At 27.4% G+C, this 26,689-nt stretch overlaps 1 protein-coding gene across 4 annotated transcripts in view; it reads left to right on the top strand.

Annotated features, from left to right (window-relative positions):
* The window catches only part of LOC102674399 (lachesin-like), a 483,275-nt gene extending 464,935 nt beyond the window's left edge, over positions 1–18,340 (top strand). For 3 of the 4 annotated variants that reach the window (XM_006618852.2, XM_006618850.2, XM_031512013.1), the window contains exons 5-7: positions 2,597–2,724; positions 16,809–16,977; positions 18,191–18,340. In XM_006618852.2, the coding sequence (XP_006618915.1) occupies positions 2,597–2,724; positions 16,809–16,977; positions 18,191–18,282 (389 nt within the window). In that variant the 3' untranslated portion in view covers positions 18,283–18,340. The remainder of the gene's footprint in view (positions 1–2,596; positions 2,725–16,808; positions 16,978–18,190) is intronic. The other variant, XM_006618851.2, reaches the window with a different exon arrangement.
* The last annotated feature ends 8,349 nt before the right edge of the window (positions 18,341–26,689 follow it).

The raw sequence follows: 26,689 nt of genomic DNA, 5'->3' as shown, positions 1-26,689 counted from the left end.
TAATTTTTTTTTTTTTTTTTTGTAAAAAACAGGATTCAATTCAATTTCATATTCAATTATTAGAGACGGGCAATGTATGTCACAATTGTAATCACAATAAATGAAATTTCGTTGTACTTCGCTTATTTTTTTAAGAAAATAACATAACAAAACAATATTCAAAAGGTCTAACATTTAATATGAAAATGTTCCGACAAACAAAGCGATTGCAATTACTACTGAATCCCAAGCGATCCTTTGCCCTGGAGGATAATTCAACGAAGCAGCATATCCGGATGGAGGGTCTATTTAAGAAAGAGGAAATTACCAAGTCACGTACACGAGACCTAGGAGACATGTTTGAAGAACGATGCCAGAATCTCTTCAGAATAGCAAAAATAATGGACCAAAAATGTCAGATGTGTTTCAAAAAGGACATTTTTAAAACATTTCAGAAAAAGATATAAGATAAGTATTGCAAAAAATTTTTCATTGAATCATTATTATTACCCATCTTTTTTTTTTCCTTTCAATATTTCTAGAAACAAAAAAAACGTCATTAAAAATTAAGTCAATAGTAAGAATATTCTAAAATAATTAGTTTTTTATTATCTATAAAACTTTTTTCTAAAGAAAGACATGTTAATAATATTAATGATATCAAGAGTAACACAATAACTCTGAACATTATTTCATAAAATCAATAAATTTTAAAGAATAAACAAGATACTAAATTTTTTCAAAAAGAATATTTTATAGATGATTATAATAAAATTCTATTCAACAATAAAATATATAATAATTTAAAATCATGATGAAATTTTCATCATCAAAGGAATACAAAGATGAAAAACAAAGGTGAAGAACGAATTATTCAAAAAAGAATTGCTGGAACACGATATCAAACGATCGAGGAAAGAAAGCAGAGCGAAAAGTTATCGTCAGGGATATAACCGTCGTCTTTGGTATCATCTGCTGCACAAAGCCGTAAAGTACGGTGCTCGGTTATTTCGGTCAATCCTCGACGAAGAGGCCGTCCGAAAAATATTCACATCGATCTATACTCAGTGACCTCTCTTTAGCTTCCTATCTCTTTCTCCTGCAACATACTGTAGCGTATGTATACACGCATGTTGCCTTTTACATAACCGTACAGATTCACTTCGGCCAAAATTCTTTCTCCATCCTACATCTTTGTTGACCCTGCTCTCTCTCTCTCTTCTCTCCTTTTTTCTCTAATATCCAATCTTTCATCGGTTTAGCTTTCCTTTTCTTTTTCCTCAATCTTTCTCTTACCCTGTACATTTTCTATCCTGTATTATCGTCGTCACGCTTCCTCCAATCACACAGGCAATTTCTTCCATATCTCCTTTTCTCTTTCAAAGCACAGTCAAAAACGGATACTTTGTATAAATCGGTTCAAAGTGCTCTTTCGAATCGTGCATAAGAACCAAATCAATGGTAATCGATAAGCAAAAGGAATACAAAATATATCGGCAAACAGAATTAATTATAACTATAGTATGATACAAATGGAATATGGATATTTATAAAGAAGTATAAAATGAATTTTTTCCAAAAATATTTTTCCGAAAAAGATAAGAATACAATTTTTGCAATCAGAAAAATTATTTTTATATTGTGTTATTTCATACCGAATGTTCTCTAATTGGAGTGTAAAACACTAATTTTGAGAGACAAAAGTTTAAGTATTTATAAAATCTTTTATTTTATTTGTCAAAGGAATGCTTTGTTTTAAAATAGAAAAATCGCTGAAACACCAATGATTTATTTCATTTATTTTCAATAGATATAATGAGAAAATATTTTTTCATTACGAAAGGATATAATCAATTTAATTTTTTATTTTTCTAAAAGAATCATTGTATGCTTTTTATATTAGAACTTTTTTACTCTTCGTTCTTTTGTCTTTCGTAATCCTTGTGTCTTGTATTCTATCTTCATAATAGTATTATGAAATTTCACAATGGAATGAGAAAAATAAGTGAGGATATAAAACAAAAGATTTTTTAAAAATTTATTTATTAGATTTACTAAGGATTGAGAAGAATATTGATTTTATTAATTTTATATGACATTTATAAGCATAATTTTATAATATGGACACAAGGCTCGTTTTTATTCAGTAGTAGAAAATTGAGCTCAGTCTATTACGTTCAGGTTTCAATTTCAATAAGGGAAGATTGGACAAAAATTATGATCAAACCTTAATAATTTCGACAATCATACATTTATTTTTCTTAAAACTAATATACTATTTACATGATTATTTTATTATTTAAATTAATTTATTTTATGTTATATATACATACAATAATTTATTTTCTATGATTAATTGATTACTTTCTATTTAACTTACTCTTAAATATTATATATATTTTTTATCTTCTAATAGTCAAATTTGTAATATATTCTACTTATTCCACATCCCACTTACCTCATTTTGAAGAGATTCATGAAACAACAAATAAAATTAAAGAATGAATTACATTCGTAAAAAAATATATAAAAATTATATAATAATAGTTAAACAACGAATGTCGAACGAATTTTGTAATATTAAATAACAAACAATCTATTCCTTCATATTTTTCAGAACCAAAAACTGAAATTTTGGGTGCACCAGATTTATACATCAATCGAGGCAGCACAATCAATTTGACTTGTGTGGTTCTTCTAAGTCCAGAACCACCAGCCTTTATATTTTGGAATCATAATGATGCCGTAAGTATGGATGATATATTTAAAAAAATAAATTTTATTCGTTAAAATAAAGAAAATATATTTAATATTAAAATATTTATATAAGCATAAATAAATACAAAGAATAGTGAAGTAAAAATAGAAAGTAACGGAGATTTTCTATATAGATATCAATTTATATCAATATATCATATTAACTTTATATGATAATTCATAAAAATATTTGTTAAAATTATCACTGCTATCTAAAATCTCGAAATTTACATTCGCCGCTTTTTAAAAACATTAAGTGAATGTTCAATTTTCGATTGAATAAAGTTACTTCGAAATCCTCCATCCCTCATTTTAATTTCGAACGATTTTTTCCGCTTCTGTTAATTCCTTTTGATTTACATAGAATGCAAAAAAAAACAATTGATAGTAGTTTCAGAAGTTTCGAGAAAGCAAAAAAATTTAATTTATTTATTTATTACTTTATTAACTTATATTTCAAGTGATAATAATTTTTAAAAGAATATTTTAAATTTAATATTATATCGTTCCTTCTTATATATAAATGGATTAATGATTACTAATAAAGTTTACAAATTTTCTGATTATTCTCTTATTTGATTTGTAATTATAAAATTAAAAATAAAAAAATTTAAACATACAACTTCATTAATTGATAAATTTATTACATTTTTAAATATTCTAAATATTTTAAATATTCTAATTCTTTTTTTCTAACTATTAAATTTTACATTTATCAAGATAATTAATTCTTGAACCATGTTTTAAAGTGCACATATTCAACTTCCATCCATGTCCTCAGAATCTAAATATACTTACGCAAATTTCACCAAAGTATTCTTTGCACTTTCACACTTTTCCTTCATCATAATCTTCAGCAAGGTAAAAATTTTTGTAGATGCTTTTTTCCCGACAAAACAATTATCGTAAATCATATCCTACTTCCATAAACATTGATCACAATTAAGATTTTACTTAAACTTTCAGTGCTTGCAAGAAATATCGTTTTTTTTATTCAACTATCCTCATACGAAAGAGTACAGACTATACCTATAAACTGTAACACCTCAGCGAACGAAACATCTATAAATTTTGATATTCGTGACGTTAGTATCTAGTAAATTGTCACTAGCGATGCGACTAATAATATAGCACATGGGAGACACCATTAGAAACATTAAGTCTGACCAACAGCCTTGGAATTCCCTAGCGCGACTATGAACATATTTAGCAAGCCTCAAGATGAATTCTATTCTGCTAAGCTTATCGTCGTAGCAGTCTAAAACTTTTCATGAGACAACCGGGACTAAAGTAATTTGTGAAACTTCATGCTAGTTCCAAAATGTCGCTGATCTATACTTTCAGATACTTAATAAATTTTAAATAATGTATAAATTTACTTATTTTAATTTGTATATTTTAATTTGTTCTTATTTCTTTTATTTTATGTTTTTTTTTTAATTTTAGAAAAATGAAGAATTAGATTAAGATAACTCTAACTACTAACTAATAATATCTAGAATCTTTTGGTTTACTTCTAAAATCATACTAATTATTGCAACTATATCTTTTAAAAATATTTCAATTCTTTATTATAGTATAAAAAGCACAGAAATACAAACAAAATACATTTGCTGCTCATGTCGACTATAGAATTTAGCCACAGTATTTCCGAAACTAAAAAAAATCAAATATGTGCAAAATATTATAAAAACTTTTCATTGTATGTTATATCTCTAATATCTTTATTATTTATAAATCAAATCTTCCACAATAAATTCTATATGTAAAAATAAATAAAAATTATAAAATAAATTTCTTTTATTTAGAAAAATTAGTTTTCAAAAAATTTCAAAATTCCTCGATTATAATATATATTCCTTAATAGTAAATATGTACAGTAATATATATTCCTTAATAGTAAATATGTATAGTAATATATATTTCTTAATAGTAAATGTTTAATCTCTATTGTCTCAAAAACAAAAATTTAACCAATAAAATTTTATTCTATATTTTTGACTTATTATCACAAATAGAGTAACCATTTATCGAGAGTTTGTTTTCAATTGGGAATTGGCCAATTTCAGTCGTATTTCGATTTTGAAAAAGTTCGATTTTGATTTATTTAAAAACGAAGGCTCAAATAAAAAAATTTTATTCTTCCTTTTCGATTTACTTTTCCACGAAAAATCACCTCCTGCTCGATTATATCATGAATGACGATAGACATTCTGTATAAATCGAAATTACCTCAACTTTTTCGAATCACCTTCAATAGAGCTCTCGATCCTTCGATACAGAGACCATAAATCTTACCAGGGCTGTGACAAAACTGGAAAAAAAGGAAAACGATACACGTCAAAGTCGCGGCTTATACCTCGACTGTAATGGTATTCTATGAAAAAGAGTTTCGCGTGGAGAAACGTTTCGAGAAATGTTTCGTAACACACGTCGTTGGAAGGGGTGCAAACCGATAAAGAGAAGAACACGAAATGTCCCTAGAGGTGAGGCTGGCTAAAATGCAATTCATGGATAATAAAGTCAACGGGATCGATCAATTCATGCCGCGAAACATTTTCCAAATCATCCAAACTCGCTGGCAGTTTCCCCTTACAGTTCAATAAATGTTCTCTCTACGGTTCTCTCTTTGATTTCGATTGAATTTCGAGACATCGTCTCCCTGTTTCATCCACGTGTCACGGTGTGTTTTCTACCGGGTTGTACCGTGTACTTGCGGATTTGTCCTCTTTGCATCGAGGATCCGGTATACACGTACGCCGATGTATTCATTTCTCTCTCTCTCTTCCTGTATTGCCCTCTCTTATTCGATTTCTCTGTGTGTGAACATCTACGTTTGTAAATAGAGAAGACCGAGCTGGTTGCAATTAAATTGACTTAACAATTTGTCAGTTGCCTTTTCACTCGAGCACGAGAGCAGACGTGTCTCATGTATCTTTCGAGTGTAGGTCTAACTCTAACGTTTATTTTCTCTCTAGCCACCGATCGGTATCTATAGTATTGTCGGTGAGTATTTTTTTTTTCCTCTAACGAACGCTATGTATTCATTAACTTGAATAAGTATTATGTTTTTGTCAGTTTGATTAAAAGAAATTATGAAATGGAATTGGATTGATAGCAGTGAGGAAAAGAGTTATAGATCGGTGATAAATTAAGTAAATTGTATTATAGTAGTAAAGAAAATAATTTTTTATGGTTGATTGATTATTTTGTCATAAATTAAAATTTTTTTTAGCAATAAAGTTTTGTTGATATAATTTTTTTTGTTGATATATAATTTATCTAATTAATATGTAGGTGTCGACAATATGTTAGAAATATTCAAAGTGAAAACATAAACAAATACATCTTCTGTTTATTTTTATTTTATTTAATTGTAATTAAATTGTAATTAATTTAGTTAACTTATTGTTATTTATTAATTGTTACATGTATCTTTTCTCAGATACATTGAAAATAATGATAAATATCGTTATATTGAAAATAATAATAAATATATTTGAATTTTATGCATTTTATTCATCTGTACACACAGAAATATATTTCGCAAAAATTATAATAAAAGATAATTAAAATAAATCGTATTTTAATTAATTCGTGTTTCAAATAAAATTATAACAAATGATAACAAAAAAAAAAGATCAAAATCAAAAAGATCAAAGATTTTTACATTTTTTGTATTTCCAACGAAATTGCATTAGTATAAAATCAATAGTATATATAATTTTGTTTATTTTTCTTTTTAATTCAAAATTTATTTCTACAATCAATGATGAAATTAAAGAAAATTTTAATGATCAAACAAAGTCAAATATTTCATTTTGAATCTCACGTTTGCAAATATTCTATATAAATGGAACGATATTTATTTATCTGATTACATTTCATTAACTGACTTTCTATGTCAATTTTCTTTCTGCAAATATCAAAAAGAATAACAGAAAATTATTATTGAACTTTCATTTTGATCAAAAGGAAAATAACTTCAAATATTCGAAATATTTCTCTATATCTTTTAAAGTTAAGTTTCTTGTACATATAATTTTATTTTATAAAAAAAAAAAAAGAAGAAAATTGATCGAGGAACATTATACAATTTTTAATTCGTTATTTCATTTTTAAATAATTATAATTATATAATATCAATATAATCAATAATAAAACAAAATTTATAGTTTGAGCATTCGTGTTAACTTTTATTATCTTAGATGTGATTAATTTGATCGTTCCAATCGATTTATCTGAAAGAAATCCTATTAAGGAATGGTTACGAGATATAATATCAAAATCTTCTTTACGTGGTGATAGTGGAAGATTGCCAAAAAGGTAAAGACGTTGCCAAATCGATTCTTATAGTATTACAATGACAGAAATAAAAACGCATCCCATGGATTTGTAATCCTCATAATAATGGATATAAATTTAATTTAATCTTTAGCATCTTTGAATTTCATAAAAATTTCAATTAAAGAAAAATTTATTCTTACACTTCAATTATTATTTCTATTTGAGAATTGTTTTCATATTTTTGTTATGAATAATTGCTGATAAAAAAAAATATACATTTCTTCAAGAATTATTTCCCATATAAGTTTGATTTAAATTTCAGAATCAATTTGTTCCTTTGTACTTTGTTTCTTTGTAAAATCGTGAAACGTATTCCACAAACAAGATCGTTTTAACAAACACCAAAAAATTTTTCCAATCACAAAACGATTCATATAACAATACAAACTTTCCGCTCATTATAATCGATTTTTATTAATCGTTTTAAGTTCTATTTTTTGTAATGCAAAACTTTGAAAAACTTATATCGATAGAAATTCTATACTCCCTTCGATTTCGACTTGTAACTTTTATCGGTTCTTTTTTGTCGAGCTCGAAACTTTTTCGGATCTTTTTAAAGCAAGCCTTATTTGCATTTAAAAATATACCGACACTTGTTTCAAGATTATTCGAACGATGTAAATATTTATAAGCGCCATTATACATATGTAACACCCGCTACAAAATTTTAACGAAAACTAACCTCTTTACCCATTTTTATTTTTTGCGGATGAGCACACGATACGCCGTGATGTGAAGTTCTGCTCGAGCATGCGTAGAAAGAACGTCGACAAGTGTAGCAACTTGTCTTGCTTCCTCCCGCTCTTCTTCCTTCTCTACTCAACGTCAACACTTATTTACACAACACTAGAGAATGAAAAAAAAAGTAAAAAGAAAAAGAAAGAAAGGGAAATGTTTGTTCTGCGACAGCATACACTTTCAAAGCAACGTTATTTGCACCTCACACGCGCCAACACGAACGAAAATAGTCTCCCCTGCGGAACATACCACGGTCTCGTTTTATTTACAACTGTTTACCTGTCGGATACAATTTCAGGCTCGGATATCTACAAAAAGCTCGAAACTCAGTCCTCGAGGGGGAGGAGGTCGAATGCTCGCGTTACCTTCATGCGTGACTTGACACGAAAAAACGCACTGTTTCCCGCCATCGACCGTGACAAATAAAGGTGGACACATTTCATCGCCTTTGTTCTCGCTCACGATGTAATGCGAACTTCACTCTTGAAAAAAATACTGCGACAAATCATGATACATACACATGTTCGCGCCAAATAGCGCGACAATGGCTACTTCACTCGAAAAATCACAAAAAATTCAAACGATATCGAGTTGTAAATTAATATTGAAACAGAAAATTGATTGTGGTTTTATAACAGAGACGGTCTCAAACATAGTCTGTTACATAGATGTAAAAAAAAAAATTTCGATGAAAAAATATGGAGAATTTTGAAATGTTCAACGCGTCCATTCATATAAAAAATGTCATATTACACTTCTCCTCTTATCAAATAAAATTGAGTATATAAATTTTTTTTTTTATATTATTACAAGTAAAAAATATTGAAAATGAATAAAGTTATTAAATCACTTTATATAGTGGAACTAAGAAATAGTAGTTGATCAGAGATAAATGGAAAAATAATTTCATGAGATAATAAAAAAAGTTATAAATATAAAAAAAAAAGATGTTAAATAATGTTTTTTCTAAAGCATAAAATATCACATCACAATGTCATTTATATTTTATTTGATTTTTTTTTAATACATATTGAATTTAATTCCATTATTACTTATGCAATATTTGATTTTAACATATTTCTAAATGATATGATTTTTATTTTTAAAATATTTTAGAATACCAGTATAATAATAATATAATAGTAAAACATTCAAAATATTCAACTAATAAATAGAAAATACATTAATATGCACATATTATTAAAATTCAGAAAAATCATACCATTGGTTTCTTCTATTTTATATCTCAATTGATTGCCCAGATATAAAGATTCAAAATGCTTAAAACAGTGCAGAGATTATGAATAATATTTTAAATGGGGTCGCGATGAGCCCATTGACCTACATTCACCAGTGACCTAAATTCTTTTCTGGAAATGCGTATATTTCTCAAGGGATCCGGTTTATCATTTACTTGGATCTTAGTATAGGATAAATCATAGATTAAGTGTAAGTGAGAGGACCAAATAAGTGATAAAAAAGAAGACGATAAATGCTTAAAAATTACTTCTTTCTTTACATGGAAATCAGAAATCGTACTAGGATAAATCCAAAGCGTTTAAAAGTTAAAGGTTAAAGATAAAATTCTATAATTCTAATGATCATTTATTCATTAATGTTGGAAATCTGTTTTTGATTTATAGCGATTTTTAATGATTTTCTATTTTAATATGATTTTTAATATGCTTATTATTATTATACTGCTAGATATTAATAAAGTTAAAAAGAATATTTTAGTAAAGTTTAATCGATTTTTAATTTACAATAGTTTAAAAAAAATCTCAAAAATATATCTTAATTTGAAAATTACTCCTTAAACTTATATAAATTCTTACTTATATAAATTGTAACTATATTGTAACATCTAAAATATATATTTATATAAAAATTCGCAATCTAACAATGATAAATTCATAAACAACATTATAAAAATACAATATTTTCAGAAAAATTGTATTTTCGTTCATTGTATTTCTTCAAGTGAATTGATCAATCAAAGGCGAGCAATCGGAAAATAAAAAACAATATTGCGATAACAATGGCGAATGGCTAGCTATCTGTGTTCGAATTCAACAAATAAGAAAATAATTGGACGACGAAACAAGAATATCTCCAATTGAAAAATATATTTTGTAGAAAATGAGACGAGTTTATGGGGAATGCTGGCCGTGACGTGACCAGTTTGTTTTTGTCATTTATACGTTTTACAGCGAATATATCACAAGCTTTCTGTGGTGAATCTAAAAGCTACTCGTGGTAGATAGATAATTCTTCTGTTTATGACATCTAGTGATATATTTAGACTCTTACTCGAATGTTTTTGCATCCTCGTAATATATTTCATCCAATTATACTATTTATGAAAACAAAAGCATGGATTACCATAAATTTTTCTTCCTTGATGATTTTTTTTTAATTTATTTTTATATAGTTTAAATATAAATATAATTTATAATTTGTAATTTTATAAAATTTTAATAGATTCCTATCTATATCTATATATAATTAAAATATATTACAAAGTAATACATACATTTTACTAAAATAATGCAAAAGTAATGTACAAGAATATACTAAATATTAATAAAGTTCGAAAAAGTATTAGCAAATAATTAACTACAAAAATTAGCATTAAAAACCAAACATGAAAAAAGATGTTACAATAAAATAAACTTTAACAATCGAATACATACATATATATAAATATAAATTTAAATAAATTTAATACAAATACTTTATCTAATTATAATACGACGAAATAAGATAAAAAAAAACGTAAGAAAAAAAATAAAGAAACTGTTCAGAATAATTTTAATTCCATGGATAATATCGATCACGATAAACCGTAACTAGGATGATACAATCTCCAACTAGTCTAAAGCGATTTCACGTAATAAAGTGAATCGTTCGAAGGATTCAATCAAAGCTAAAAGGCTATCGATTTAAATGAAGTAGATGAATTAAGATCGGATCGGGGAGAAGGGGGGAAAAACGGGGTCGAGGAAGGGGACGTAAAATTCGAGGAAAGAATATATATAGATGGGACAAAGAGAGGCAATCGTGGAGGGACAAGGGAGTCGTTATCGAGATGCGAAAAGACTGATAAGACAAAAGTAGTAACGTGCTGGATAGAAACGATTCCGATGGACCATCGAGTCCAAGATGTTCCATCGAGTTTCACCCTGAAGATTCTCATGGGACACCGATTTCTCCCTATGAACGCGTAATGAGGCTGACGAAATTCTCTCCCCTCGTTTCCTACCATTTCCATTTCCTCTTTTCCGAGGGCAACAGTCTCTTCTCGGTTCACGCTTAAAACTTCTTCAAATTACGAGCTCCACAATGCAGTGAAATTATCTAGTTCGTTGAACTGCATTCGTTCTGTTCCCCGACATCGAGTAAAGATCTCAAAAACCTTGATCATCCGACGATTTTGATAAAAAAGGTAAAAAAATCGTGATTCGCTCGTTTCTTCTCTTCAACTTTCGGAATTATTTTTATTTTTCGTTTCGAGAATAGAAATAGAAAAAATATGAAGAATTTTTCTTTTTTTTTTTTTTTAATTTCTATCTATTTTATTTTATTATTCGTTCCATTCTTGATAAAACCGAATTAGAATCGTTTATTTCTTGATGGTGAAGAAAAGAAAATGTTGATATAGATATTTCGCGGCAAAAAGTAGGGAACATTCCACGCGTTGTTGAGAAAAGAGACATTGTTTGAGAATTCTTAAGATTTATATATATATAAAGGATACAAATATATATATATAAAAATAAAATAAAATTATCAAAGTATTGATAATTTTGACAATGATAGTAGTTTAAATATTATTATTACAATTAAAATGTAGCAATTGTTGATTTTATGATTTTTAAAAAACTAAAAAAAGATTAATTATATTATAGTAATTTCAGTATTCGTATTTTTGATTAGAGATACTTGTCTGATAGTTATTAAAAATTTAATATATAATTAAAAATATTCGAAGATTTTAAAGGCAAATTATAGAGATACATTATATAATATACATATCTATTATTGATTGTATGTTATATCTAGAAAGCATAATTTATACATGTGATTATTACAAAATAAAATAAATTATTTGGTTATTTTTGATCATTTTATATTTGACATTATTTATTATGTTTATTATACATTAATAAAATCTTTTTACTAATACTTTCACATAGTTTCATAATTTATTTTTCTCAGAAATAAGTAACAATATCTTATATTATTACATTATTTATATTATTTGTTAAACTTGTAATTTGTTAAACTTTTTTATTTATTATTATTCTAAGGCTACATCAAAAAATAACTTATATCCATTTTTTTATATATTTCAAAAATTATAGAGACTCTTATATTTAAACTAAATAGAAAAAGTATTTTCAGATATACTAGAATGATAATTTTATGATTCTGTATTTTTATATAATGAAAAAATCTTCATACACTATCTTAGGAAATTTATTTAAAAAAAATCTGATTTTAATGAAAATTTGTAGAGAAAAATTATTTTTCGATAAAATAATTCTTTTATCATTTTGTATACAATTTCATTTGAAAATATTTTTTATAAGATAGTAAAGCATTAAAATCTAAATATTTTCTAAAATTTTGTTTTATTTTGTATTATTATGAAATTATATTTAAATAATAATTGAAAATGTTGATTTCATTCTTTCGAAATGATATTCCATATTTATATGATTTTTATAATATAATTTATTAATAATTCTCGTAAAGTATATGAAAATTTTTACATTATTCGCATATATTCTTATAGAAAGAGAACCATTCTTATAGAATATTCTTATAGAAAGAAAACAATGAAGTAATTTGTAGTAATTTATAGAGAGTAAAATAAAATTTAATATTACTAAAATGACTTAAAATAACCTCTAAAGAGAATAAAGAAAACGAAGGAAAATACGAAAGGCGAGAGCTTTTTATTTTAAGGGATGTAATTAGAGTATAGAATCTCCCATTGTGTAAAAAATTAGTAAGTGAATTTTATAGCTATATTTTAACCCACCACGAAAGGGGACCCTTCTAATTAACTGCTTAACGTCCGTGTCGTTAATACACATAGCTTATATTGTCGCTAAGAGGATTATTAAACATTTTTAAAAGGGTACTAGTAATATATTTTAGCCCTCTATCTAAAGGACTAAAAATTTTATAACGATAACAATTTATTATATTCAATATAGATATTCATATTCGAATCTATATTTTATATATATTATATTTATATTACACGCAACTATATGCAATTATATATTGTCAAAAAAATTAAATCGTTCAATGAAAATATAACATCAAACGATTAGTATTATAATAATGCAATTGAAAATAATCGATGCATTGTAACGAAGAATTTTCGCGTGGCGTCAATATTAATCTGAGTCGAAATTTCAAAAGTTCTGTCCCAGCGTGTATGTGCTGGGTCATAGCTGAACAGGAACGAAGAGATGTGCGTCCGTTATTAACCCTTCGTGCACGAGATTCGGATTAACCATGCACTTTCCAGTGAAAGTTTCTCATATTATTCTGCGTTATATCGTGGACTAGATAACAGAATGGCAGGAAGAGAGCGCGGCTTATCGAGCTCGTGGATTACAACTTTCGCATCCGATTAATCATATTTTGAACAATCCAGGTAGCACTGTTCTCAAATTCGAAATAGGAAAAAGGGATTCAGTTATGCTTCTAATTTGCTCGATATATATCTCGAAAGAAATTAAATTGTTAAGAAATAAAATATTATTTGAAATTGTTTAAATTTGATTTAAATTATAAATTATTTTGGTTATTGATATATTGATTATTGTATGGAAAGTTGACAATCATAGTGATAAGTCATATCAAGGAAATTATTTTGAGAAATTTATACTTGTAAATTAATATTTTACAAAAGAATAAATTCTTCTATTTCAATATTGGATTTGTAACTTTCAATATTTTGATTTGTAACTAGTATGTTCAAATAACTTGTATCAATTAATTTAAAATAATATGATATTATAGAATAGTTCTATTTTCTATCATTCATACTATTGTAATTTTTAGATTTATAATTAATTTTAAATATTCTTATTTTTAATAATAATAAAATAGAACAAATTGTTAAAAAAAATATTTTCTAATAAAAAATAATATTTGAAATTTTTATTTATTAGTATAATGTAGCAATAATGTTAAAGAATATAGGAGAAAAGCGAGTTAAAAGCATTTTAGATTAAAATGTTTAATCAAATTTCATATCTCTATTCAAATTTCTCAATTTTTAATTTCTTTTAACAACTTTAATACATTTTAATAATTTTAAAATTAATTTCATCTTCAAACGAAAGCATCATGAGCCTTTAATATTTAATAACGAACATTTCTCATTCTGTTTTAAAATTTCAATAATTTTCTACATTCATTTTCATACTCTATGCATTAACGCATTCGTATACTTTGTAACAAAAGTATAAGATTATGATTTTCAGTATTTCTCGAACGATTACAATATCTTTGAATACACTTTATATTTATACAAACTCTTTTTTCTTTAATAAGATAAAAGAAAATCAATTGCAGGTATACATTTTTTTTCTGCAAATTTGAATTGCTCGTGTGAAAAATTATCATGATAAAACTATAAAATAGATCCGATAAAATATATCATCGAAATTTTATTGTTTGAGAATGGAATGGCGTTTTCGTGTGCTGAATGTGAATCTGAATCCTGATAAAAATTGTCTATCACGTTAGATTTAAAAGATAAATGGATAATAAATATCAAATTTTTTTTTACATTTATTCCATATCTTTTACAAAGAAAATATTTTTTTTCAAATGTATAATTTAATACTATTCTCATGTAAAATTAGATTTGATTTATTATCCTTTCCAGAATTCCTTTCTATACTATTTTTTTAAAATTATTTCATTTTTAAAATACACAAATAAAGATTAAAAGATTAAAAAAATATCAATAATTGAAAAATACTATGCGTAAACATTTTCATCCTATTAGAAGAAGATAAAAATATAAAATATTTCTATATCATTAAAAAAAATATTTCTATATCATTAAAAAAGAATAATAGTACTTTATATGAATACATAAATATGAAAACATTTCTCTCGAAGAAGATTGAAAAATCAATCTTTTTGTCACTGATTGTGACAAATACATTTGCTTTCATATTTATTCTCAAGGAAAAAAGAAATCTGAGAAAAGAATTTCATGAAAAGATGTTCTTTCTTAAGATTGTCTTTAAGATGACCCTTAAGAAAAGTGCATCGAAGCTGCAGTAGATCATTAATTTAGAAATTCGTCTTGGATCTGATGACATCGCTTTCGGCTCTCTCAGTAGCGAACGTCGACTCGTCAACTTGTCGACTCTCGCGACTTCTGTTAAAGAGACACTAGCGAGGAACGCCAAATGGAACAGGCGCAGGATAAACAGAACATTTACAGAGTCCCAACACTACCAGAGCACGTTTGAGCATTTGTGTTTGTCTTTCTGAATCTATGTGCGCAGAAAAACGTAGAAATCTAAGCGAAATCATAACGATCGAAATAAAACTGTTATAATAGAAATTTAAAAAGTGACGATGAATCGAGATTGTTACTGTTAAAGGAAATCACGATTTTGGCCTTCGATATTTAGATGAAAATGGATCTAAAATTTTAAATTATTAGTTTCTGAGATATTAATAAAAAAACTTTCGATTCTATTCAAAGCTATATTATTAATACAAACATTATTAATAATAATGTATCTATCCAGATATTATTAAACAATAGCTTCATTATAATAGCCATAATGTCGAGTGGCCAATGTTTACGATGTTTATTTCAATCTCATGATATCCCATTTATAACCCAATAAGAATTAGATTAGTTAGTTCTTAAGAAATTAAATCTTATCAAATTTCAATAATATCAATTAATTAATTTGTGGGTAAAAGTATTCGCTGTATTTTGGACACGCTTCAAATAAAAATATGGAAACTTTAATGGACTTAATTAAATTAGAATTTAAAAATCTTAATATAAAGAGATCGCCAATATTTGTGATTTATTATGAGAATAATAAAAGATTTTAAATAGTTTAAATACGAAGATTGATTATTAATCATTTGACGATTTTTATAATGAAGACGATTTAATTATGTCTTCATAAATAGAATTCAATGTATAGAACTGAAAGTTTTTCATTAATATTTCTGTTAAAATTCGATCGATCTTTTTAGAATTTTATCCAAAATTATTAATTATGAAGAAAAATCTTAATCTTAATCACGATTTTGGCATGTAAATATACGTGCAAATAAACGTATATATTTTATAATTTTTATTTTACAGTGATACTAAATAATTGAAATTTTATTGAAATCCTGAAATTGATATATCAATGAAACAAGAATGTTTCATTCGTTACAATCTATTTCTCTCTATTTATCTAAGAAATCAAAATATTCAAAAAAGTATGTATATTATAAATCATCGGAAGATAATCCTTTTCATGCAAGAAGCAAATAGACAAAAAAAGAAACAAATATAAATTCAACGCCATTCTCATAAAGCCTCAAGTTTCATCGTTGGAAAATAGCGACAGTTTAAACTTTACTTATCCCTTCTCGATTAAGAAGTTTCGAAATAGCATGTAGAAATAAATCGCACAGGAGAGATGGGGAAAAAATTTTCCTCCATCTCCCTCCTCCGTAAACGTTCTTTCAATAGCTCACGATGTCTCGATACATTCCCAGAAAGCTTATCTCCCACGTTCCTCGACTAACAATTCCAACTTTCAACCATCGAATAAAAGGGAGGAAGTTGCCACGTAGGTTGCCCTCCCCCCCTCTCTCTCTCTCTCTCTTTCCTTCGCTTTCTCATCCGTATCTTCGTTCCAGGATACGATTCAACCGTTCGTGTTGATCTCGACTCAAAGCTTCCTTTCCGATCTTTGTCGCAGATAATCACCTACGACCCAACCAGAGGCGGTGTATCCGTGGTCACGGAGAAAGGAGACATCACCAGGAGTTTCCTGCTCGTGCAGGAGGCGAAACCATCGGATTCTGGCCGATACACTTGTAATCCAAGCAACGCTCAACCAAAATCAATCACCGTTCACGTATTGAATGGTGAGTTCGACTTAATTAAATAGTTTCCGCTTCGTTATTAAATGGTGGCGGTGGCCAGGGAAGGCTGTTTCATTAACGGATCGATTTCTCGAAGTGGAAGGAAATTAATAAACGTTCCTGTTTGCTCGAAAGGAATGGAATCTTTTTTTCTTCTTCTTCTTTCTCTTTTTCTTCTTCTATATCAAGGGAATTAATAAGAAAGAAACGTGGACGAAACGAGACTCTTGAATATTAATTTTAAATAGACGAACGTCAAGCCAGAAAAAGAAAGCTAAAGAGAGAAAGGAGAAAGATCTGCTTTCGACACACGCGTTTAATTAATGGATTCTTTTTCGATGTGTCCGAATTTCCATGTAAATACGATTCGAAGTCAATGTTTGTATATTTCGATGTGACGCATTGAAATGATTCTATATATAGATTCGTGTATATACATAGAAGATATTAGCTTTAGATAAAATTGAAATATATTCTCATGTTTCGTAATTCAAGTGATTTAAACGATATGTATGTTTTTATATTTTAGATAAGAAATAAGCAAGATGTCTTTTTTATATTATTTTATTTTTTAAAAATTATTTTAATCGTATCATTGAATTTCTCGCGATCAAGATAATACCAAATTAATTTCAAATTAAATTTTAAATTTTTTGATTAATTATATCAATTATTGATATATCGATTACATAAAAATCGATTGCATTACAATAAAAAAATTTATTTTCTATTTTGCACTATTTAATGACTACAGTAATATTTATAGAATTCAAATTATTTTATCAAAGTTTTAAAAAAATTTTGATAAAAATAAGATGTTACATTATCAATTTTAAAAAACAGAAAAAATCTTTTTTTTAATTTTAATTAGAAAAATTATGAACGACTATCAAAATCAAAAAAAAAATTGATATCCATAATTTTTACGTATTATTTTTATATTTTTACAAAAAATTGTTTAGTCTACGAATTTACTACACAATATCGAATTTTGATATATATTTTTTAAAAAGAAGCAAGAAAACATAGTAATTTAAAATAAATAATCGCCATTCTTCAATAATTATCAATGTCTTCAAAATATTTTCCAACCTATCTCAAAGTTTAAAATCTCGAGGCATGTTACGATCCCGCGCATCTCTAATAGTTATGACTTGTTACCTTTGCAAACACAACCGGTACTTTCAGAAAATTTAAGTGTTGTCCTCTGTTTCAGGAGAGTATCCCGCGGCAATGCAGCATGGCGGTCAAGCCAAGCAACCAAGGCTCTACTCCCTCCTCCTCTGCCTGTGTCTGCTACTTTACTAACCGTTTCGTGAAAACGCTGCTCTTCCTTCCCCCTCGTGTGGAAAAACGGTGAACGAGAGACTTTCATCGTTCGAAATCCGGCCGTTCGGGGATACGCCTTTGACGTAAAGTGTATACGTGCAACCGGGAATCGTATGGTGGTGCAGTGACTCATAGCGAACACATCAGACCACAATGCCGGTATAAATCAATAATAATAGCATGGACGAATAAAAAAAAAAATAGTGTATGTGTGGTTCGAGTGGTCGATACGCGGCCACGACGATCGAAGTTTCGAATGCTCGAAACGAACTAATGAAAATCACATCGTGTAACATCTCTGTGAAAATGCTACACGATTATTTAGAAACGCAATGTCGCAAACGCGTGAAAGGGACTGCAATGAGAAAGAGACGATGCGACAACACGTTTCGATATATGTAAAACAAAATGACTGATAGTAATCGCGAATGAATACGCAACACGTTCGATGCGAGAATAACAGCGAATAGAAAAACGATTGAACTCGATGCGGTTGCGGGAAATCGAGACGAAGAGAAGAACGAGAAATGGAATGGAAGAAAGAAGACGGAGAACGGAACAAGCATCGGGACAAAGGCCAAGATCAGAGTACAAAGGATCGCCTTTCCTCCGCAATTATTCACCCACGCTGACAGGATGTGTATGAAAGAAGAAAGACAGAGGGCAAAAACGAGCGAGAAAGAGAAAACTAATGAGGAAAGGATCGATAGGGTAAAAATTGTAATTTTTATCGTGTATTATCGTCGATGTGTAATATTCTCGTTGGCCAATTGGCGGTTGTTAAAGACTTAATAATGGAAAAGAACGAGCGTTCGATACGCAGCGCTCGCGAAATCAGGCCTCCATGCCGAATTCGCGGACCACACTCTTACTTTCGGAACTCTAATCCTCGTCACATCGATGTACACGATGCACTGCTTTTCGATGGAGACGATATGAGTTCCATGACATATCTCTCGAATAATAAAAGAAATTAGAAAAAAAAAAAAAAAGATAAAAGGATCTCTCTCGAGATAAGAATTCTAGTCATGTAAGAATCGATTTCTCACACACAACATTTTTTCTAACGGATACATCTATTCCGCTTTTTCATTCGTTTTGCCAACATGATCGTTTTTCCTTCATCTATTTACATCCTCTTTCTCGCTCGGTTGCTTTCAACGCCATCTGGTCACACGTAAGAGGTACTAAATTACGAAACAGGAGCATGATTCACGTGTATATACAGAAATCAGTATACGATTGACCCCTCGAACATTACGAGATCGAAGATCGCATTCCACGAATATTTCATTACTGTTATTATATTATATAATTATCATGTTATCAATATTATCATCTTATTACATTATATTATTTTATCTCTTTATTATATTATATTATAATAGAATCTCTATTATCCGAATTAATTAAGAAAGATAATCATTCAAAGGGATTTTTCGAAACACAGATTTTTCGTTAACGAATTATTCTATGTTTTGAAAAAAATAATTATAAATTATTGAAATAATATAAAAAATATATAGAATATATAATTATTATAAAATTAATTATTTTAATTTGAAACAGAATTTTTCTAATATATAAAGATATATACACTTTGTGATTAATTTTCCATTTCACTGCTTCTATTTTTTAATACTATTGCGATTTTTTCAATATTATATACTTTTATCATTTATAACATTCTCATCGTTTTTGTAATTTTTTAAATATTTCGTTTCAATAGTTATATAGGAATATATTACATGCCTAATGTCAATTTTCAAATTAAATCTTATTTTCATTGTTCATAGAAAGGCATATATTTATATTGTTGTTAATATTATTTATATTAAGATATTTTAGACAATGTATTTTATATGCGTTGAATAAAATAATATATTCATCATTCCTGTGCAATAATTTCAATCATATGTACAAATATATACGATATATATATAATTGCTCAAGGGGTTAATCGTAATGAATAAATTTCATGGGCTGAACGCAAGCTGAACGAAACTCGACTGCGGCCGAACAATTAATTTGTCACTTATCACCACTCCGATCATAGTATTTACTTTGATTACCGATACGAACAAAGTTCCACGATATAGCGAACTGTTGTTTCACACAAATCGATGAACGGTGTATATAGGATGGAATTAAACACGTGTAAATGAAATGTTTTTTGTTTTCTTATTGCAACGTGGCTGCCATGCTCCCGAAATAAATAACAAGTTATTTAATAATTATTAAGTGATAATTTATTTCATATCGATTATTCTATAATTGTGTTTTCGAAATTTTTTTCTTTTATTTTCATATATGGAATAATTTTATTGCATACTTGATTTTTTTTTATTACTTTGATATTTAGATAAAATTATACAGATATAATTTTATTTTTATATTATGGTTTTGCCATATATCTTTAAATATATATCGAAATTTTACCTCGTTAATTAAATGCACATGATGGATGAATTATTTTAACCGGTATTCATGAAAGAGATGTATAATTTTGTAAATTTATTGAATTGATTTGAATTTCCCTTTTTTTTTTTATTTTTCTTGTTTTAATACTGTCATTTAGTGGAAATTCTCTACGAAATGTTGTAATTTATGTCGTAATAATTTCACCAGAATAAATTTGAGGTATTGTGTAGAATATCAAATATAATGCGGAATATTCATGAAACTTTAAACGAGAGTACGAATTTTATTCTCCTCGTGAATATATAAAACGCAGATCGATATCGCGATTACTTTTTTCCTCTATCTTTTTCTTTTTTTGTTTTTTCATTTTTTTCATTTTTCATAATCAATCCCAACGATGGTTTCCAAATAATCTATTTTAAAATTCGATTGCAACGCGCATCTAGAAATAACGAATTACAAACTAATCGAAAATGAAAAAGCGAATTTTCCTCGTTCCTATTTTAAAAAAAGAAAAATCGTTGATCGTGTCGCAAAAGTCGCTTATCATCGCATGAAATGAAAAATAATATTTTTTAAAAATTGAAAAAGAAAAAAAAGAAAATAAAGCAATCAAGGAGATAAAAGGTGGAAAGAAAATGAAATGGAATCGACGAAAGATATAAGAGGCATTTAAAAACTACTGTGAACTATTTGTCTAATCGATTGGCAAAACGAACAGGATGCAACGCGGTCGAATTAACTTTCGTAATTTGCTCTTTTCACGAAGCTATTCATCATCGCCTGGCAAAAGTTCTACTTCGAAATAGAATTCGGTATAATAGCATCCGTCATAATTCACGCCATTCATCGGATGTAGTTTCTAATAATAAAAAATTTGTTTAAATCTTCACATAGTAAAATTTATATCAAAAAATTTTGTCGAGCAACTGATGAAATGTTTAACTAACCATGGATTTTTATTCAATTTTTAAATGGAATTCATTTTCGAAAACGACAATTTGGTTGAAATAAAAGTGAAAAATTTAGAATTTTATTTTAAAATTTTATGTAAAAATTAAATTTTTGTTAAAAATTGAAAACAAAATTTGTTTCAAATTAAATATCGATATCGAATTAAAACAATTTTTTGGGGCTTCTAAAATATGTAACGCTTTAATCGAGGTAAACGATTGATCATTTTTTCGTGTAAATAAAAATAAATACGATCATAAAAATCTGTTTTAATAATTTTTAAATCCTAATAAATTCACAATCGATGACAGAAATATTCGTATTCTATATTAAAAGGAAATTCGTTTTATCGAAAATTCTGATTTTAAAAATTGTGTGTATATAGAAAGCATAAATGGATTATATATGAAGCATCTGTTTGTGGAACAGAAAATTTTTTTGAGAAAATGAAATTAATTTCCAAAAGTTTTAATATTTTTTTTAATTTTGAAAACAATTTATATTTTTTACAATAGATAGATTGAGTATTAAAATCTTTTTATAATTTAAAATTTTGCTTTATCATAAAATTATTTATTATTTATTATTTATTATTAATTAATTATTTATTAATTAATTAAAAATAAAAACAATTTTTTAAAAATAAAAATTCAAAAAAATTAAATTTTTGTAACTACAATATATTCTACAATATACTCATAAATTCAATCAAATTCACTGCCAACAATAATAAACAATATTTGAAATAAAATATTGATATAGAATATACAATATAACTATTGTTGCAATTATATTTCTATAATATCATCATTTTTACAAAGATTGTAAGATTCCTTATCCACACATATCAATAATAATATGGAATAACATATATTAAATATTTGAGAAATTGAAGAGATTTCTTCCATTAAATCAATGATTTTAATTGATTTTTAAAGATATACATACATGTTAAAATTTGATCATCATCATCATCAATAATAAATAATGAAATATAAATATCACTTATTTACTGCAACAATAAACTAAAAATTTATAATACAATACAATTATAATATTTTGATTATTAATATGGAAAAATGTTTTTGTTTAATTTGTTTTGTTTAATTTTGTACTAGTACACTTTTACCAAATGAGAATTTTTAAAATTATTTTCATTTGCTATAAAAATTGAAAACATATTTTAACGTTTAAACATATTTTACATATTTTAATTTTTGTGTTAATATTATTATTGTTGCAAAAAATAAGCAATAATGTGTAACAACAATCTCATATATAGAATCCGAGCCGATAATAAATCTCGAATACTTTTACATTTATACACTGCGGGCTTTGTATTAATATTTAGTAAGCTCTTTCTTATTGCAATGGCAGAAACGAATGATTAACCGTAAATTTCATAAAAATGCAAAATAAATTGGGATAACGTTCCTTTAGTACGCTCGTGGAGATCGTTTGTAACATGAGCGTGGAATAATAAATTGGATGCAAATATCTCTTTAAGCGAATACATTAAATTTAATGACGGTTTAATAGGTGAAGAAGCCTCAATAAAACGATCGATTCTTTTTATCGTCAAAACTAAGGGAAACGTTTAGTCGGTTTTCTACCAAAGTATGCGTTACGAAAACTTAAATTTTCTTGATACAATCTTTTAATACAAATTTAATACAAATCTTTTAATACAAATTTAAACAAAGATTAAGAGAGATTATAATCTCGAAACAAAATTAATGATCAAATTAATATAAATACTTCGAGATTACTTATTATTTGAAGTTTGGTCAAGAATGAATTTGAATTGTATCTATGTAATATCCAATATTCTTGATATTAATATTCTTAGTATTATTAATCGTATATCTAATAAATAGATATATGATTAATAAAAAATTTAAGAAAAACGAGATATGAAAACGAAAGAGGGAGGGATCAAGAAAGCTATGAATAACAAATGAACAGGAAGCAAATGCTTTAATCCTGGCTAACAGTAACCGGAGTAATATCTACTATCGGGCAAACGTGATTAAAAAACTTTTCCCGAGCTGCAACAACCCCGATTACACGTAAAAACACTTCCTCCCTAGTCGTGTGAGTATAATCTCGTTTTCCATAGCCATGATTCGAACGAGAATCTCGAGAAAAATTATAATTACTGTTTCCAGTTTTCGATTTTCATTTATTCTCTCGTATCAAGTAATACCAATTGGTTAAAACGATTCTTTCAAAAACTGGATTCTTTCCATCCTGGAAGAAATCAAGACGATTTCCCTTTCTCGAAAGGGAAGGTAGAAGAGAAAAATAAGGCAGATGAAAAAAAATAACATGACAGAAAGAAAGAGAGAGAAAGAGAGGAGAGAACAGAAAAAAATAGAGGAAAGAAGAGCAAAGACGTGACGGCGAGTGCAACAACGCCGGCATTCACCCCTGCTCCGCCGCCATTTATCAAGCTAAACGCGAGGTGCGCCGCATAATGTTCACGCCGAGGTTCTCCACCCTCGGCCCTTGAGTGGAAGCGTCTGCATTGCATATTGTGTCCGTGTATTGCCACAGAAATTCGCGCTCACACGCGTGAACGTGCGAGCATGTTCTCTGAGAAACTCTCGAATTATGGACGAATTAAACGCTGACCGAATCGCTTCCTTTCTCCTTTCGCAATCGGTCATCCGATCGTCGTATAGAGAAGTTAAGTGGGGTTTAGTGTGTTTAGATGCATGCGAAATTTGTTGATTCTCATTTTTTTTATTTTGACATGTAGAATAGATGAAATTTTTGGAAATTTTGCGTTTTCAAAAATTCGAGGATTTAAGGATTTAAGAAATGTAAAATTAAGTGTGGTTGATGATGCATGCAACGTGAATGTACTTTATATCTTGAATTAAATTTAATTGGTTTTCTCTTTTTTTATCTGACATGTAGAATGGAAAATGAGTGGTTTTTTGAATTTTTATTTTGAGAAATATCGATCATTCATCGTTGCGTTAATATAACGAGGTTAGGTTAGTGCTTCAACGCATGCTAACATGAATGTACTTTATATCTTGGTCGTATCTTATTTTGAATTTAAATTTTTCGATTTTCTTTTTCTTAATTTGATATGGAATTAGAACGGAAAATGAATTAATTTTTTTGAATTTTTATGTTTGAAATTAATCTATCATTATATTATAATATAGCAAAGTTAAGTAGGATTTGTTTAAATGCATGCAACGTGAATATTCTTTATATCTTAGGCTTAAATTAATCTTGAATTTATCTTAGGTTTTGGTTTTCTTTTTCTTTTTCTTAATAGAATGGAAAATGAATTTTTATTTTTTTTGAGACCGAATTATAATTGTATTAGTAAAAATGACAAAGTTAGATTAGATTAGTGCTTTGATATAGTGTTTTTTTATATCTTGATATCTTAAATATTTTTATAGTATTTTTTTAATTGCAATCTTTTTAAAAATTTCCTTTTTATAATTGTGTCATTATTCTTTTAAATCTGCGACATTATATTGATCATTTTATCATAATTCTAAGTTATTATAATTTTAAAAATTGAAGATTTTATAATTATTGGCAAATCATGTAAGTTGCAATATCATTAAACGAATCGTAAGATAAAAAATTTCTTCGATTTCTTGGAAGATCGTTAAAAATAAAAAGTGAAACATATATATAATAAAGTTGAAAATACATAAACTAAAGATGAAACTTGATAAATGCAAAAGGACTGTAAAATTAAAATTTAATATGTTTTCATGCATTACACGTTAACGATACTTTAAATTGATATCGCGGTTTATTCTATCTCGAATTAATTCCATTGCTAGTTAATATCCAACTACAGGATAAGATTTATGAAATTACTAAATGTTAAATGACCATAATTCATTAATACCGCTATTCCATTCCACCCGATGCAGTCGTACTTCACTTTCGGATAAACTCGTTACCTCTTGGTACTTGTTAACCGCGTTTAGAGATAATTTATGACTATGAAAATTTATGTCCCACAAAATTATATCTTTGTTACGATGGTTAAAAGGACGACGCGATAAAGTGCAACGTGCTACAATATACAAAAGCCATTATAAAATATTACGTTACGATAAGGAGGCATTATTTTCGTTTCATTCCGCTAAATATAATTTTGCATCAACTTGGCATAAATTAATAAACAATTATCATTATCACAATATTATTCAATAATATTTTTTTCCAATAAAGATGTCCTGAAAAATGTTGTAAAAAATAAAAAATAACTTTCATATTTTATATCAATTAGAAGAACAAAATAACTATAAGAATTCTTTCTGTTTGTAACGGCAAAATAGAAAGAAATAAATGAATAACAGAATGACAGAGAAATGAAATGATTCGAAACATGCGAAACAGAAGAAATATATATCATTTTCTTTTTCTTTTTATATCGCGAATGTCTATCATAAACGTTCATCCCCTCATTCATTCTTCGTTGTTTCAAAACTCGCTTTAACTTAGAATTAGATTTATTTTAGCCAAAAATACAATGAAAAATATTTGGTATTCGATTCCCTAACGAATATAAGATATGTATATCTAGGATGTTTCAAAAATGTGGTAACATTGATTAATCGGAGACTCTGAGATAATTTTAAGCAACATTTTTCTTTCAGAAACTTTCGTTTCAACTTTCTTGACAAGTTATTAATAAAAAAAACACAATCACATAAATTTATCGAACGTGTCGATAACGTTGAATATGTTGAGCCACTGTTTCATGTTAATAATTTAAAAACGAAAATTTTTTCACAACGCATTTTTGAGACACCCTGTACATGTAACGCGTACAGAGAAAAAGAAACTGTGAAAAAAAAATGAAAAATCGGGAACAAGCGTGTGACCATGAAAAGACATTCAAGACGTCCAAAGAAAAATCTCTGGTTTCTTCATTTAACAACGGTCAGTACGCGATATTCGTCTCGATTCACGAGCGTCGTAATAAAAATTCATAGAATTTTCTCCCGAGTTTGAATTATGA

Source organism: Apis dorsata, unplaced genomic scaffold (genome assembly GCF_000469605.1).
Source record: "Apis dorsata unplaced genomic scaffold, Apis dorsata 1.3 scaffold_376, whole genome shotgun sequence".
NCBI lineage: Eukaryota > Metazoa > Arthropoda > Insecta > Hymenoptera > Apidae > Apis > Apis dorsata.
This window is presented reverse-complemented; position numbering and strand designations above follow the sequence as displayed.